Genomic DNA, 19034 nt, shown 5'->3' on the forward strand with positions numbered 1-19034 from the left:
ATGAAAAAAATGTCATTTTTTCCAATAAGATATCATATTTTTATCAAAATTTCTTATTTTCACAGGGAACAAAATACCCCATTTTGTTGCCCAATTTGTCCTGAGTGCAGCAATATCCCATTTGTGGCGACAAACTGCCGTTTGGGCCCATGGGAGGCCTCAGAAGGGAAGGAGCACTGTGTGTTCTTTGGAGTGCAGATTTTGCTTGTTTGGTTTTCGGGTGCCATGTCGCATTTGCAGAGCCCCAGAGGTATCAAAGCAATGGAAACCCACCAGAAGTGACCCCATTTTGGAAACTACACCACTCAAGGAATTCATTTATGGGTAAGGTGAACATTTAGACACCATAGTTTCTTCACAGAACTTATTTGATTGGACTGCGAATTAAAAAAAATATATTTTTTCCAATAATATGTCGTTTTAGCTCAAAAATTCTTGTTTTCACAAGAAATAAAATACTACATTTCGTTGCCCAATTTGTCCTGAGTGCGATAACACCCCATTTGTGGTGATAAACTGCCGTTTGGGCCCATGGGAGGGCACAGAACGAAAGGACCATTTGGCCTACTGGGGATTTTCTGGCGTGAAGTCATGTATGCAGAAGCCCCTGAGGTACCAGTACAGTTGAAACCCGCAAGAAGTGACCCCGTTTTAAAAACTAGACCCTTAAGGCATTCATCTAGGTGTAGTGAGCATTTTGACCGGAGATATACACCCCATAAACTGTAATGTGGGATCTCACGGGTACGGCAATACCCTCAATGTGGCAGTTAACAGCTGCCTGGGCACACAGCAGGGCTCAGAAGGGAAAAACGAGGGGGAATAAGCTGTGCGGAGTACATCAGGGTAAGTAAAACTGGGGTAAATTATAAACCAAGGGATGTATGATAAATTTTAAAACACTCTTTCATACAGACCTCTGATTATTCGGGACACGTGTCAAATTGATATATTGTGTCCTCCCTTATCCCCCTCTTATAGCAGACTTTGCACCTCTTCTGACTTTTTCCATTCTTGCCAGTTCGGGGAACTTCTCCTGGAAAGTGTTGCCCTGGTATGATGTGTGTGGCCCCGCTTCCAGAAGTACTGGGTGCCCCCCCCCCTTCCTGGTCCCTAAAGATTAGTTTCTTGATAACCACCTCTTGAAATTCCAGGAAAGTACTCGTCTGGCCTGTACATCGATGTAGCACGTACACATTGTACAATGCCATCTGTATAATGATGATGATGATGATGTGCACGGCCAGCTTCTTATACCACACCGCATGGCACTGAAAGGCTTCAGGACTTGATCTGACATGTCCACCCCTCCCATGTACCTATTGTAGTCCAGGATGCAGTCTGGTTTGGGGGTCTCTGTACTGGTACCTCGTACAGGTACATAGGTACTGGTGTAACATCTCTCTTGTCTTGTACTTGACACACAATATGTTGCTGCTGGATTGTGCCCTGCTCTCACCCCTTCTGAGTGTTTGCCCAAGCAGAGTCTTAGGGAGGCCTCTCAGGTTTCTTCTAGCAGTGCCGCATGCCGCAGTACTTCTGGAAGCGAGGCAGTTGAAGAGTGGGACGCTGGTATCAAAATTATCTCCCAGTAAGGGGGGCCATTCTGGGGGCTGAATACTGGTGTTCTTCCCTTCATATATCCTAAATCTGTAGGTATACCCTGATGCACTCTCGCACAGCTTATACATCTTCACGCCATGCCTTGCCCTCTTACCCGGCAGGTACTCGCGGAATTGAAGCCTCCCTTTAAAATCTACCAAGGACTCATCAATAGAAATACACTTCTCGGGGGTGTATGCTTGGGAAAACCGGGCACTGAAAAGGTCTAATAGGGGTCTCCGTTTATACAAACGGTCAAAACTGGGGTCATCTCGGGGTGGGCACGGCTCATTATCAATATAATGTAAGAAGCGAGGTATTGCCTAATTTTATTTATTATTTTAGGTTCCAGTTCAGAAGTTGCTTTGAGGGACCCATATATTAGAAACCCCTATGAAACACCCCATTTTAGAAACTAGACCCCTCAAAGTATTCACATCAGCATTTAGAAAGTTTATGAACCCTTTAGGTGTTTCACAGGAATTTAGAGCAAAGTAGAGGTGAAATTTACATTTTTTTTTTGTCAGAAAATCCTCTTTATACCATTTTTTTTTAGAACACAAAAGATTTTATCAGAGAAACGCAACTTAATACTTATTTCCCAGATTCTGCAGTTTTGAGAAATATCCCACATGTGGCCCTAGTGCGGTAATGGACTGAGGCACCGGCCTCCGAAGCAAAGGAGCACCTAGTGGATTTTGAGGCCTCCTTTTTATTAGGCACCATGTCCGGTTTGAAGAGGTCTTGTGGTGCCAAAACATTGGAAAACCCCCAAAAGTGACCCCATTTTGGAAACTAGACCCCTTGAGGAATTCATTGCAGTTTTCTTGGGGTGCATGCAACGTTTTGATCAGTTTTTATTCTATTTTTAAGTGGCGTGGTGACTAAAAAACAGCAATTCTACTATTGTTTTTTTATTCTATTTTTTTTACAGCGTTCACCGTGCGCTATAAATGACATATTCACTTTATTCTGCGGGGCGATACGATTACGGCGGTACCAGATGTTTATAGTTTTTTTTATGTCTTATGGCGTTTGCACAATAAAATACGTTTTGTAAAAAATTATTTACTTTTTGTGTTACCTTATTCTAAGAGCCAGAACTTTTTTATTTTTCCATCAATAAAGCCGTGTGAGGACTTATTTTTTGCGTAACGAACTGTAGTTTCCATCAGTACCATTATTAGGTACATGCGACTTTTTGATCTCTCTTTATTCCATTTTTTGGGAGGTGAAGTGACCAAACAATTGTGATCCTGGTACGGTTTATTATTATTTTATTTTACGGCGTACACCGCGCAGGATAATGAAATAATTTTGTAGTTCAGGCCGTTACGGACGCGGCGATACCAATTATGTATAGTTTATTTGTTTGTTTATATATTTTTATTAATAATAAAGGACTGATAAGGGAAAAAGGGGGATTTTGACTTTTATTACTTTTAAAACTTTTATTTTTACACATCTTTTTTTAACTTTTTTTTTTACTTTATTACTTTGTCCCACTAGGGGACTTGAGGGCAGGAGGCCCTGTTCGCTATTCTAATACACTGCACTACATGCGTAGTGCAGTGTATTAGAACTGTCAGCTACTCACTGACAGCAAGCATAGTGGGTCCTGACTTTGGCAGGACCCACTAGGCTTCCGTCGATGGCATAGCCGGACGCCATTCTTTGGTGTCCGGTTGCCATAGCCACCATCGCCAGCCGCTATCGTGTAGCAGGCCGGCGATTGTAGCTTAACCCCTAAAAAGCCGTGATCGCTATTGAACACGGCTTTTAAGGGGTTAATCAGCGGGGACACAGCGATCGGTCCCTGCTGTAGGAGCTGTGACAGCTGCTGTACGAGACAGCAGCTGTCACAGCTCCTGCATGTGTCGGGAGGACGGCCGAAATGGCCGTTACTCCCGCAACATAATAGTCCGTCGCTGAGCGCTAACGATACAGTTAGCACGACGGATTATTATGCCGCTGAGCGTTAAGGGGTTAATATTTACAAGGAATAAAGAATAAAAATTCACCCGAACATTTGTAAAGCATCTTCACCCGATTACGGAAATACCCCATATGTGGTAATAAACTGCTGTTTGGACCCACGGCAGCGCTCAGAAGGGAGGGAGCGCCATTTGGATTTTGGAGCACAGATTTTGCTGGATTGGTTTTTAGTGCCATGTCGCTATTGCAACCCCCTGGAGGGAACAAAATAGTGGAAACACCCCAAAAGTGACCCCATTTTGGAAACTAGACCCCTCAAGGAATTTTTCTAGGGGTTTAGTAAGCATTAATACCACACAGGTCTTTGGCAGAATTTAGTAGAATTAGGCCATGAAAATGAATATAAACATTTTTGTCCACTAAAATGTTGAATTTTTTCATTTTCACATAGGATAAAGGAGAAAAAGTCGCTCTAAATTTGTAACGCAATCTCTCCCGAGTACGACAATACCCGACATGTGGTAATAATTTATTTTTTTAATAGAAATTAATTAACCTTTGCAGGACTGATCCTTTTTTGCTTTTCCATTTTAGTTTTTCACTCCCCGCCTTCCATGAAATGAGCGGTGTGAGGGCTTATTTTTGGCAGAACGAGCTGTAGTTTTTATTGGTACCATTTTTTGGTAGATGCAAATTTTTGATCACTTTTTATTACATTTTATTTAGAGCTTTGGTGGCCAAAAACAGTGATTTTGGCGTTTTAAATTCTTTATTTCTTACGGCGTTCAGAATGCGCTATAAATGACAATTTTACTTTATTCTGCGGGTCGGTACGATTACGACGATACCACATGTATATAGTTTTTTTATGTTTTGCAATGTTTGCACAATAAAATCACTTCTTTATAAAATTATTTATTTTCTGTCACCATATTCTGAGAGCCGTAACTTTTTTATTTTTCAGTCAAAAAAGCGGTGTAAGGGCTTGTTTTTTGCGGGACAGATTGTAGTTTTTATTGGTACTATTTTCAGGTACATGCGACTTTTTGATCACTTTTTATTCTATATTTTGTGAGGGGTGGTGACCAAAAAATAGTGATTCTGGCATTGTTTTTAGTTTATTTTTTTTGTGGCCTTCACCGTGCGGAAAAAATAACATTATAGTTTTATAGATTGGGTCGTTACGAACGCGGTGATACCAAATATGTGTACTGTTTTTTAACGGTTTCATTTTTTCCCTATAATAAGAGACTTATTATAGGAAAAAAAAAACTTTTATTTTTACACTTTTGTAAAACATTTTTATACATTTTTTTTCTTCTTTACTTTTGACACTTTCTTCTTTTACCTGCAGCTCTGATCGCTGCTAGAATACATTACACTACCTAGGTAGTGTAAAGTATTCCAACTGTCAGTGTGACGTCACAGTCACTCTGACAGTTAGTCTACGAGGACCAGCAGAGGCTGATCCTCATAGGCTTGCATACATTGCAGACCCGGGGGCCGTTGTCTGGCCCCCGGTTGCCATCACAAGCATCAGCAGCCCCCACAATTGCATGGGGGCTGCTGATGTGCTACAAACCCCCTACATGCGGAGATTGCAATCGAGCCCTGCATGTAATTGGTTAATTGCCGAAATCAGCGGCAATGAGCCGCTGATCGGCAACTAGTGTAGTGTCAGCTGTCAGGGACAGCTGACCTCCCGGTTCTCGATGCACACTGTCGCCGACACTGTCACAGACACTGTCATCGACAATGTGCAGCGCGAACGGCAGTGACGTCCTGTCACTCTGACAGGAAGTCTATCAGGAGGCTGATCCTGATAGGCTTCCGTACATGGCAGACACGGAGGCCATTACTTAGCCTCCGATCGCCATGCTAGCCATCCGCAAACCTCACGATTTCATTGTGAGGTCTGCCGATGAGCTAGAAACCCCTGAATGCGGTGATTGCAATCGATCACCGCAATCAAGGGGTTAATTGCCGGAATCAGCGGAAATAAGCCTCTGATCGGCATACAGTGGAGTGTCAGCTGTCAGGGACAGCTGGCCTCCCGGTTCCCGGTGCACACTGTCGCCGACAGTGTGCACCGGGAACCACGCAGTAACTGTACGTCCCTGTGCCTTAAGACACTGGCCACATGGACGTACAGTTGCGTCCTTGTGCGCGTAGGGGTTAAACAAAATAAAAACCACAACAACAACCAATCACTCCTCTTTCACTATTACTGCTATAATAAGGGAAAGAAGCTCACCCACATCAGCTTATTGGCAGGCACATCACACAAATGTTTACGATGCTAAGTTGTGGTTCCTCAATCAACAATTTGTAGAGCCATTCAGTGAACACAATAATAGTCTAAAATTCTACTTTGTGGGAATCTTAACGGTTATGTGACCAGATGGTCATAATGTAGGGAGACGTCCTATAGTGTGCTTTGATATAGCTCCTCTTTGACTATAGGATGTAACTAATGTAGCATGAATTATTTAAATATTAAATTAATTTACAGATACCTAGCACTGGCAAACTGTTTCTGCAATATTAACCCTTCCACCAACATACTCTTAACGTACAAACTCTCATATTTAAAAAAATAACAATTGTATAAAAACATTTTTTCCAGTCTTCATTTTTCCTGCAGTGATGGGTAACATCCCTAGTGGGCTAGGGTAGTGAAGGGGTTTTCCCACGAGAGGTATTTATGACATATCCACAATGTATATCCAAAGAAGTAGTAGGACAACAGCACACGTCTTCAAATCATCAAAGTGGTTTTATTGTCAAGACATCCACAAACGACAAGCAACGTTTCGACCCATAGTGAGTGAAGGGTCTTTGTCAAGCCTAACATTATGTCTAAAAACATCGTTATAAATGGGTGAATACAAATGATCACATGGCCCATTCCAACCAGTGAACATCGTGAATCTGGTCTCCCAGGTGAAGCATACATTAGTCTTAATGACATACATCAAATAGTTATATAATCTTCAAAAACGTGCAAAACTACAATGTGTAATACATCTTTAATACATCATCATCAATAATATATCAATCATTGTTATTACAATAGAAAAGTGAATTTCACTGGAGTTACATCTATCTACATTATTGGAGTACTACAAGGCACAGAGAATCCCCAGAGGCTTAAGATCACATTTACGCCCGAATCTGTTTCCTAATAATGAGTACTTCTGCACGAAGTTTGAACACATATCTAATAAATATGCCTTTGATTTAATACTTCTCAATGTGGAATATCTACAATCAGAAATTGCATTGATTGAAAATAAATTGAAGGAAGTTGAAGTATCAATTGTCCAATCTTCCAATGAGCTAATCTTTGGTTCTCTAAAGGAGAAAATCTCCATGAATTTGGATAGAGTGAAGACCGAGATAGAGAGAACGAAAAGAGATAAATGGCATCGTGATTTGGAGGACTATCGTAATGGTAAAATCTACAATTGGCAAAATATGAATTCATATGGTCCTTCCCAGAGGCGGAGAAAACCGAGGAAATTGGGGAGTGGCAATCTGTTATACACTACCGGTGATTCTGATTCAACCGATGACGCCAATCATGCACCTTTTTTAGACAAAGGTCCACTTGGAAGTATGGACGGTCTAGGAGGGGTGGACGGAAACACCAACGGCAACGCAAGAGGCCGATTTCGTTCGAGATCGAGACCCCCAATGAGGAGGAACCCTCCAAGAACGAAAATATAGTGGTAAATATCTCATCTATAGACCTCACGAATGACCAACTTCAGGTGTTACAGAAAGGTCTTTCATTTTGTCTTGATACTGATGTTGATTGGTTCCAATTGGATCTTGATCTTAAAAGTTTTTTTAGACGTCTGAACCTTAAAGTAATGTTTTCTAAAGATAATGTTACTGTCTGTGAGAAAAGTGATTCTGATTGTATGTTTCAGTCTAGCAAATTGGGTCTTAGACCAACTAGCACATATATGCCTCCCTCTAGCCCGATTATTGATACGTTTTCAAAGATTGTGTTAGATGAGATTAAATCATTAAAAGAGAGTACTACACATGATACAAGGAGTAATTTGAATCTTACAAATAAGGAAAGGAAGGCTTTAAAGGAACTTATGAATAATAAGGAGATTACTATAAAGCAGGCCGATAAAGGTGGAGCCACGGTCATTTTGGACAGTAGTAAATATGAGTCAGAGATTTATAGTCAATTGGCAGATAGTGAGATATATCAATTGTTACCTAGAGACCCCAAGTTAGAGCTATTGAAAGAGATCAAAGGTATTATTGATGTTGCAGTGGAACAGGGTATTATTGACCAACAATTGGGGAAGTTTCTGAAGGTGGAGGAACCAATTACTCCAATATTATATACACTACCTAAGATTCACAAAAATCTCCATGCCCCCCCAGGCAGACCAATTGTGTCGGGGAGGGGTTCAATTTTTAATAATATTGCAATCTTCCTTGACAAAATCCTGAGAGAATATGTTTTGAAGGCCTCGTCTTACATTAAAGATACAACAGATTTTTTACATAAATTACAACTGATTGAGGCCAGTGGTCCTGTATTACTTGTATCATTTGATATTGTATCTTTATATACTAGCATTGAACACAATAGAGGTTTAAGGGCAATAGAGAAATGTCTCGCCAGCACCGGATGTGACCCAGGGTGTAGACGCTTCATCCTCCAGCTGCTGGAGCTGGTACTAAGGAAGAATTATTTTCTCTTTGGTGACCAGTTCTATTTACAGCTAAGGGGGACGGCGATGGGGTCCAACGTGGCCCCAACGTATGCGAACATCTTCATGTCCACCTTTGAGGAGGAGTATGTCTACACCTCCCCCCATATGGATCACATCCGCTGCTGGTGGAGATTTATTGATGACATTTTTGTCATATGGGAAGGTGATAGGTTGGGTCTTGATCAGTTTTTGTTAGAACTTAACACTCATATTCCAGCTCTTCAATTTACCATGGTTTGTTCTGATCGAGAATTACAATTTTTGGACACTTTGGTACAATGGAAAGACGGAGTATTTTCCACAGATTTATTTGTGAAACCCACAGACAGAAATAATCTCCTTTTATATAGTAGTAACCATCCTAGACACATGATTGAGTCGTTACCATGGAGTCAATTATTAAGGGTAGATAGGATTGTGTCAGATACTACACAGAAACAAATTAGGTTGACTCAGATGTGTAATAAATTTACGAAGAGAGGTTATCCTAGGAAACTTGTACAGAAACATAAGGATAGACTAGACAATTGTTTGGAATCCAATATTAAGGGTGTACAAGTTGAACGTATACCATTTATATCAACTTTTGGCAATTTGAGTGGTCGCATAGGTAATATTCTGCGAAAGAATTGGCCTATAGTGTCCAAGGGACATAATGAGATTGACACGTTGAGAATACCACCTATTATGTCATATCGGAGGACTAAGAATATCAGAGACACACTGGTTAAGTCAGACGTGGGTAGTAGAAAGAAAAATACACAATTGCTACTTTGCCCCCCCAAAAATGGTAATTTTCCCTGTCTGAATTGCTGCAATTGCAATAATATTGTGAAAGGGAATAGTTTTCAGCATCCACATACGGGGAGGGTCTTTAATATCAGACACAGATTTACGTGCAATTCAGATTTCGTTGTATATATGATTACATGTCCTTGTTCATTGATTTACATAGGAGAGACAACTATGCCTATTAAATTGAGAATTAATAAGCATAAAAGTACAATCAGAAAGAAAATGATGGAACTTCCATTACCAAGGCATTTTATTGAAAAGAATCATCAGTTAAATCAATTGAGATTTAGGGTAATAGATTGTGTCCCGATACTCAGGAGGGGAGGGGATAGACAGAAGCTATTGAAAAAGAAAGAATTACGTTGGATCTTTGAGTTAGATTCCCTATACCCCAAAGGTTTGAATCTAGAATACAAGATAATTCCTGGACTCTGAAATCCCATTGCTGTTTTTAACATTTTTTTAATATTGTACACTTGATGGGTGATTTCTGACACATTGTGTAGCATCTATTTTTTTGCATCGTCTTGTATCCCTGAGGGTCTTGATATTTTTGGAATATTTCTTACAGATTTGAGCATGTTCGTGATGGAGGTTTATTCACCACACGCCAGTGGATTTATGATCAGAACGAAGGTTATAGCGGTTCCTTTCATGTTGGCATCCATCTGTATTTTTTATGCAATATTTTTGAGTATAGTGGTTTTTTGATTGGGTGGGCTATGGTTGATGCTCTATCATCATAATATAAATCTCGTGTTCTGTGCGATATAGGTGTCCGACATGTTTCGTTGGACAGATATTACGAGCATTCCCTAGAAAGTCTTTTAATCACTTTGAGTGATTCGATTTATGTAGGCGAATTAACACTAAAGAGTATTTGATGACACTAACTTTTAGTGATTGATATCATGTAGTAATATGAACCTGATCCCTTCTTCTTCTGTCTGCCCTGTTCACATGTGACTTCACATCACGGAATGAAGGCTTTTTTATCATCATTATATAAATCTCGTGTTTTGTGCGGTATTATTGTCCAACATGATTTGTCGGACAGAAGTTACAAGCATTCCCTAGAAAGTTTTTGAATCACTTCGGTGATCCGATTTATGTAGGCGGTTTAACACTAAATAGTATTTGATGACATTAACTCCTAGGGATTGATATCATGTAGTAATATGAACCTGATCCCTTCTCCCTCCGTCTGCCCTGTTCACATGTGACTTAAACAGAGTGAAGGCGTTTTTAATTATTGAATTATTTTTGCCTCAAAATATACAGATATGGAGCTGCAGTATGATGGATTCTTGTTATGACTGAGGATGTCTTATATTTAACTTCTAGTGATTGATATCATGAAGTAATATGAACCTGATCCCTTCTCCCTCCGTCTGCCCTGTTCACATGTGACTTATACAGAGTGAAGACGTTTTTAATTATTGAATTAATTTTGCCTCAAAATATACAGATATGGAGCTGCAATATGATGGATTCCTGTTATGACTGAGGATGTCTTACATTTATACATACTTTGATCACTATTTTGGATCGAATGCTGGTCTGTTTTTGCACAGCAGAGATGATTGATTGCTGAGCATGCACAGTAGAGCTCTGTGATCGTAGCTGGAACCTGGAGTGTGGTGAACTTTCCTCCTTCACTTTTCTATTGTAATAACAATGATTGATATATTATTGATGATGATGTATTAAAGATGTATTACACATTGTAGTTTTGCACGTTTTTGAAGATTATATAACTATTTGATGTATGTCATTAAGACTAATGTATGCTTCACCTGGGAGACCAGATTCACGATGTTCACTGGTTGGAATGGGCCATGTGATCATTTGTATTCACCCATTTATAACGATGTTTTTAGACATAATGTTAGGCTTGACAAAGACCCTTCACTCACTATGGGTCGAAACGTTGCTTGTCGTTTGTGGATGTCTTGACAATAAAACCACTTTGATGATTTGAAGACGTGTGCTGTTGTCCTACTACTTCTTTGGATATACATCGTGCTGGAGTTGGTTTGCCTGGCTTGACAGCGTGCACCGCACCATACTCGGGACTAGTGCTGCTTCAAAAATCTCCTTTTTTCTGATATCCACAATGTATGTCATAAATGCGGGTCCGACCTCTGGGACCCTCACCTATATCTAGAACGGGGTTCCCTAAACCCTGTTCTGTCGCTCTGTGTCGCAGCAGTAACAAATGAATTCCGACCATGCTTCCCTAACGACCATTCACTACTATGGGAGTAATGGAAACAGCAAGGCTTAACGATTTTCAGAACTCCCGACCATATAGTCAAGAAGTGGCCGAGGAGGCAGAGGGAGCAGAAAAAGGTAGAATGGGGTTTAGGTGGCCGTTCTAGAGATAGATGCGGGTCCCACCTCTAGGACCCGCACCTATCTGACATTTATGACATATCCTATGGATATTGGCTCAGTGATTGGTTGACTGGGATGATGAAGTGTCTGTGTAATCTATTAGAGACCCATGTAGAGTGAGAGCGGTGGATCGACATGCAAGAAGAAGAATATTTGTTTTAAACAGTCAGTGGCCAAATTGGGACCCATCCCCCCCCCCCCCAACCGAGCCGCTGTGAAGCTGAGCAGGCTATATGTCCCCACTGTATATATGCCTTGTCTACCTACCTACTTATACACAATATGATGCTACATTTCATGGGCTCACCTTTATTTAGGGCAATAGAAACTGCAGCATGCAGAGGTGTGTCCCCTTCTGTGATCGATAAACTCTTTGGATCTCCACCATTTGAGAGTAACAAATTAGCCAAAGCAAAATCCCTTTTCTTCAAGCATGCCTGGATTGGGTGTTTCAAGTTGGCTCCAATGCCATTAGGAGACACTATGGTAAAAAAAAATAAAAAAAAAATAAAATATATATATATATATATATATATTTATTTAAAAAAAACAATTGAAGCATGCAAATGTTTGCAAGATTTGATTCCTACTACTGTATTACAAGAAACATAATATGTGACTCCATATAACAGGTTCACATATGCAATTTTTGGTGCATTATTTAAAACTACAGGATGCCCTATATGAGGGTTCAGCAACCTGTGGCACGCCAGCTGTTGTAAAACTACTCCTGCCCTATAATCGACACCACTGAGAAAAAACGACAAAAGCATTCCCCATGTAAACACTTTCCTAAAACAGTTTTTATAGAAAAAAACGATATGGTAGGATAGAAACGGTTATAAATAGCTAATGCGGTTTCTACACTTTAGTGACAATTCATAAACCGCCCCCAGTGACGATCCAAACCGTGACCGATTATTCAAATTAAGGTCGACTTATACATTTTTTACCCATTCCTGACATATTACATACAGTTACGTCATAGCCAGGTAGGGGAAGTATGGAGCGGGCTCACGGCCTGAGCCCGCTCCATACAACGCGGGTGTCGGCTGAATGTTACAGCCGACACTTCACTGTAACGAGAGGGATCGCGCCCTTTAAATGCCACTGTCAATAACGAACGCAGCATTTAAATCGTTAGAGAGAGGGGGCGACCCCCTCTAACAGCCCATCGCTCCCCAGTGACACGAGTGCGGGGTGCGGATTGTTGTTATGGCAGCCTGAGGGCCTAATGAAGGTCCCAAGGTCTGCCATCTTTGTGCTCCTATTAAGCATTTTCCCCTTCAGGGCTTAATAGAAACCTGGCAGAAAGACGAAATACTACAATACATTAGTATTGAGGTACATAATGCAAGCGATCCAACGATCACTGGTTCAAGTCCCCTAGGGGGACTAATAAAAAAAGTAAAATTCAGTTAGATTTTTCATGTACAAAAAAATATATTAAATGTTAAAAAAACAAAAAAAAACCTTTTCCCATTTCCCCCTAAACCATTGTAAAAAAATGAAATATACAAACATAATTGGCATCGCCACACCCGTAGAAGGCTGAACTATTACAATATATCATTATTTAACCCGCACGGTGACACCGTAAAAGAAGAAAAAAAAAAAGTAAGCCGCCAGAATCGCTGTTCTTTATTCACCTTATCTCTCACATAAAATGGAATAAAAATGAACAAAACCTCGCATGTACCCCAAAACGGTACTATTAAAAACTACAGCTTGTCCCGCCAAAAAAATGCCCTCATGACGCTCAAACGACGGAAAAAAAAAAAAAAAAAGTTATGGCTCCCAGAATTTTGTGACACAAAATACATTTTATTTTTTACTTAGTTTTTTCCTTGTAGAAGTATTAAAACATATAAAAAAAAAATATATAAATTTGGTATCGCCTGAATCGTATTGACCAATAGAATACAGTTAAAATGTTGTTTTAATTGTACGGTGAATGCGGTAAAAACGAAGCGCGAAAAACAATGGAGGAATCGCTTAATTTTCTAACCCACAAATAATTTTTCGCCCATTTCGTAGTACATGATATGGTACAATAAATGGTGCCATGAATAACTACAACTCACCCCGCAAAAATCAAGCCCTCATAGGACTATATCGAAGGAAAAACAAAAAAAGTTATGGTGGAGAGGAAAACACTTAAATCTGAAAAATGGCTGCAGCGGGAAGTGGTTAAAATTAATCTTTTCTAAAATGATATATATACTAGAGCAGAATGTCAGTGTAGACCAATAGCTCCCAAGCTTCCACAGAAGGCTTTCCTTTCACCAATATCCGCCTTCCAAAAGGGCAAGATATGGACAAGCTATGCGAAAATGGGAAAGGATACACCACCTCCTTCAGAATTTATGAAGAGCGGGACTGATCAATTTATCCTCAAGGGTGCCTTGATGATCTTTCGACCAGCAGCAAAATAGTGTGGCGGATAATGCAGCCTTTGCTATACAAGGGGCACCACCTGTACCCCAATAATTTTTTATTCAAGTGTACAGCGGAGTTGGTTTTCCATAGCAATTAGTATGAAATCGAATGGAAAAGGGGGAGTCATCTGCTTATGCATGTGAGGAATTGTTGGCGGTCAAGTACAGGCACCACAATGATGTTTATGTGCTTAGCACAATACACTCCGTAAGCAACAGCGGCAGTGAGGGAAAGAGGGACATCATCCGACAAGCACAAGCCAGTGAGCGTGTCAAAATGCAATAAGTACGTGGGGGGAAGGGATTTGAGTGACCGGGTCGTACAGCCATAATTGAAGAGAAAAACAAAAGGCTGGTACAAAAAAGTAGCCATTTATCTTGTACAGGTGCAATCCACAACTCATTTGTGCTCTATAAAAAACAGGCAAGAAAATCACTGAAACCCACCTATTTGAAGTAGTATAAACAGGACAATGCTCCAGCATAATGATGTAAAAATATTAGTAGAAAAGCATTTTATTCATCTCAGTCCCGCCACAACAACAACACTCCCCCAGAAAATAAAGTTTTGAATTTAACCAAAAGTAAAAATCTGATCGCAAGTTCTTGGAATAAAGACATAAAATTATTTAAAAACAAACAAACAAACACTAAAGGAAAAAACAAACCAAAGTAAGTATAGAAATTTACCTTCCTGTTCTAAAAGTAATTTGATTAGTTGCAAACGAAACATCATTTTGGGACTAAGATTGTTTATTACATGGCAAATGTTGATATTAGGAAGAGGGCATCGTTGAATTATTCCTTCTTGAGCAGATTCCCCACTAGCATTTCTAGTCAGCAGGAGTAAAACCTCTTGCCACCTTTGTTCCTGTGTTAACTGTGTGATGAGGCGTTCAGCAACGGAGTCTGGGATGTCACATTTTATGTCAGATGGAATCTCTATAAGAATTAAGAAATCATTATATGCAAACTGATCATAGGCAGGCACTTTTTATGTGAACAAGTTGTGTTTTTTAAAGGAGTTGTTCCACCACAAACACATTATTTCTATATAATATACAGGGTGGGCCATTTATATGGATACACCTAAATAAAATGGGAATGGTTGGTGATATTAACTTCCTGTTTGTGGCACATTAGTATATGGGAGGGGGGAAACTTTTCAAGCTGGGTGTTGACCATGGCGGCCATTTTGAAGTTGGCCATTTTGTATCCAACTTTAGTTTTTTCAATGGGAAGAGGGTCATGTGACACATCAAACTTATCGAGAATTTCACAAGAAAAACAATGGTGTGCTTGGTTTTAACGTTACTTTATTCTTTCATGAGTTATTTACAAGTTTATGACCACTTATAAAATGTGTTCAAAGTGCTGCCCATTGTGTTGGATTGTCAATGCAACCCTCTTCTACTCTTCACACACTGATAGCAACACCACAGAAGAAATGCTAGCACAGGCTTCCAGTATCCGTAGTTTCAGTTGCTGCATATCTCGTATCTTCACAGCATAGACAATTGCCTTCAGATGACCCCAAAGATAAAAGTCTAAGGGGGTCAGATCGGGAGACCTAGGGGGCCATTCAACTGACCCACGACGACCAATCCACTTTCCAGGAAACTGTTCATCTAGGAATGCTCGGACCTGACACCCATAATGACATAAATAACTCATGAAAGAATAAAGTAACGTTAAAACCAAGCACACCATTGTTTTTCTTGTGAAATTGTCGATAAGTTTGATGTGTCACATGACCCTCTTCCCATTGAAAAAACTAAAGTTGGATACAAAATGGCCGACTTCAAAATGGCCGCCATGGTCAACCCCCAGCTTGAAAAGTTTCCCCCCTCCCATATACTAATGTGCCACAAACAGGAAGTTAATATCACCAACCATTCCCATTTTATTTAGGTGTATCCATATAAATGGCCCACCCTGTATCTGTGTATATATATATATATATATATATATATATATATATATATACATATACATACATACATACACACACACACACTAGTCCTTCTCATTTAATTAGAATATCATCAAAAAGTTAATTTATTTCAGTAATTCAATTCAAAAAGTGAAACTCATATTGTATAGATTCATTACACACAGAGTGATCAATTTCCAGCATTGTTTTCTTTTAATGTTAATGATTATGGTGAACAAATAATGAAAACCCAAAATTTTGTGTCTCTGGAAATTAGATTATAGAAGACCAATTTCAAAAATGATTTTTAATACCGAAATGTTGGCCTACTGAAAAGTATGTACAGTATATGCGCTCAATACTTGGTCAGGGCTCCTTTTGCATGAATTACTGCATCAATGCGGCGTGGCATGCTTCCCCCTGCTGACTAGCTTTATGGAGATGCTGATTTAATTTTCCAGCAGGACTTGGCACCTGCCCACACTGCCAAAAGTGCCAATACCTGGTTTAATAACCACAGTATCACTGCGCTTGATTGGCCAGCAAACTCGCCTGACCTGAACCACATAGAGAATCTATGGGGCATTGTTAAGAGGAAGATGAGAGACACCCGACCCAACAATGCAGATGAGCTGAAGGCCGCTATCATAGTAACCTGGGCTTCCATAACACCTCAGCAGTGCCACAGGCTGATCGCCTCCATGCCACGCCGCACTGATGCAGTAATTCATGCAAAAGGAGCCCTGACCAAGTATTGAGGGCATATACTGGACATACTTTTCAGTAGACCAACATTTCGGTATTAAAAATTATTTTTGAAATCGGGCTTATATAATATTATAATTTTCTGAGAGACAAAATTTTGGATTTCATTAAGGCTGGGTTAAGTCTTGCTTCTAGGAACAGTTACTACCCTATGCATGAACCTTGCACTGTTGCTACTGTGGAGACTCTCCTTTTCCTGACGGTTGACTGTTTAGACATGTCTACGCAATTCTCATATTTTGACAATGGTCTTTAAGATTGTATCACATAATGTTAAGGGATTGAATTCCCTATTCAAACGCTCAAGATTGTGGTCTGAAGCTCTGCTTTCACAGTCAGATGTTTTATGTATTCAAGAAACGCATCTTAACAAAGATGATACTCATAGGCTTTAAGTCAAAGCTCCCGCATATTTTCTCGGCTCCAGACACGGGTAAGAAGTGCGAGGTCTCTATAGCGGTAAAAGACTCGGTCACTTTCCGTTTGCAAACTGCACTTATTGATGAGCAGGGTCAATATGTTATGCTATTATGTCTTAGGCTGGGTTCACACGACCTATTTTCAGGCGTAAATCAGGCGTATTATGTCTCGATTTACGCCTGAAAATAGGGCTACAATACGTCAGCAAACATCTGCCCATCCATTTGAATGGGTTTGCCGACGTACTGTGCAGACGACCTGTAATTTACGCGTCGTCGTTTGACAGCTGTCAAACGACGACGCGTAAGTTGACTGCCTCAGCAAAGAAGTGCAGGACACTTCTTTGCAACGTAATTTGAGCCGTTCTCATTGAACTCAATGAAGAGCAGCTCAAGATTTACGAGCGTCACAGACGCCTCGCATAATACGAGGAGGAGCTTTTACGGCTGAAACAAGGCAGCTGTTTTCTTCTGAAAACAGTCTTGTCTTTTCACACGTAAAAGCCTCTCATCGTGTGCACATACCCTAACTCTTACCATAATCAACAACATTAAGAGAAAAAAAATGCTGAAATAGATCAGTGTGTATGTAATGAATCTATAGAATATATGAGTCATTTTTTCAATTAAATTACTGAAATAAATTTATTTTTTTGATGATATTGTAATTCATTAAGAACTAGTATATGTGTGTATATATATATATATATATATATATATATATATATATATATATTTGGTAAAGAAAGCAGCACTGTCGTCATACTTTCTACTTTTTCACTATCTATGAGAAGTGCTGCCTGGAATTTTTTCAATTGTATCTATTGGAATTGGGGACACTGGTCACGTGTCCTATCGAAGCTTTTTTGCACCCTACCTGATCGCCTGACAACAGTGCTGCTTTCTTTACCAAATCGGGATATTGACCCTTGTGGCCCCACTGCTCTCCTCTCCTTCCCACCAATCAAAAAGTATAAACGAGCAACAACAGAGAGGGATAGAGCAATTTTTTTTAATAAATACACATTACAAAACATTTGTGTGCAAAGTGCTTCTATGATGGTTAAGTTCAGATCAAAAAGGAAAGTGAAGGACTACAATCACAGAACGTCAAGCGTGAGTCATTGGATTATTATTTATTGTACTTTTCGCTGCGCCTTAACAGTACTGTAGTCTTTTTTCCGTTCTGCATTGTGGGGATGCAATGTAGTCCAATTAATGCTTAATTTTGACCAAAATATATTTTAGGGCAACTATGGTGAACGTTCCAGTTGAGGATTTTCTCATTCCTCCATAATAACAATCATTCAAAAAGAACGCACTTTAGGCCAGTATACGGAATGCAGAAAGTTTCTCTTTAGTTTAGTCATTTGAAATATAGCATATACAATACACAAAATCCCATGAACAGTATTTAACCTTAGTGCTCAAGTTCTTAATCCATGGGGTTTAAAACTTTGTTATCCCATGGACAAATATAGATACCAAATGGAGATGCTGGATCTATCTCCTCGTGGAGTCTCTGTTTGGATATGTTTTCCCATGGGATAAAAAAAACTTTTAGACCCCCATGGATTAGGAAGTTAGGCACTACGGGTGAATACCATTCATGAGATGTTGTGAATTGTATACTGTATGCTATATTTAAAACGACTGAAGAGAAGCTTTTCACATTACGTATCCTGGCCTGAAGTGCATACTTTGTCAGTGATGCCATATAGACCGCCTGGAATGGAATCACTTGACCACTGATGGGTAGTATTCCGTCACTGTATGGTGATATTATTTTGTCGGACTATAGCTGTATTATACAGAGACTGTATAATGCTATTATTAAGACACTGTATGGCGGTAATATTTGGTCAGTGTACGGCAGTATTATACAGTCACTGTATGGCTTATTATTTGTTCACATACAGGGCTAAAAAAAAAAATTGTGTCACTAAGTGCAGCACTCAGATTTGCAAAAATGATGCTCCTGGTGTTTTGAGATTCTAGCAATAGC

At 39.7% G+C, this 19034-nt stretch overlaps 1 protein-coding gene across 2 annotated transcripts in view; it reads right to left on the reverse strand.

Annotated features, from left to right (window-relative positions):
• The window catches only part of TRANK1 (tetratricopeptide repeat and ankyrin repeat containing 1), a 281007-nt gene that overhangs the window by 82350 nt on the left and 179623 nt on the right, over nucleotides 1-19034 (reverse strand). For both annotated transcript variants that reach the window (XM_075826966.1, XM_075826965.1), the window contains 2 exons: nucleotides 14603-14854; nucleotides 11782-11955 (listed from right to left, as the gene is read on the reverse strand). In XM_075826966.1, coding sequence (XP_075683081.1) covers nucleotides 11782-11955; nucleotides 14603-14854 — 426 coding nt within the window. The remainder of the gene's footprint in view (nucleotides 1-11781; nucleotides 11956-14602; nucleotides 14855-19034) is intronic.

Source organism: Rhinoderma darwinii, chromosome 5 (assembly GCF_050947455.1).
Source record: "Rhinoderma darwinii isolate aRhiDar2 chromosome 5, aRhiDar2.hap1, whole genome shotgun sequence".
NCBI lineage: Eukaryota > Metazoa > Chordata > Amphibia > Anura > Rhinodermatidae > Rhinoderma > Rhinoderma darwinii.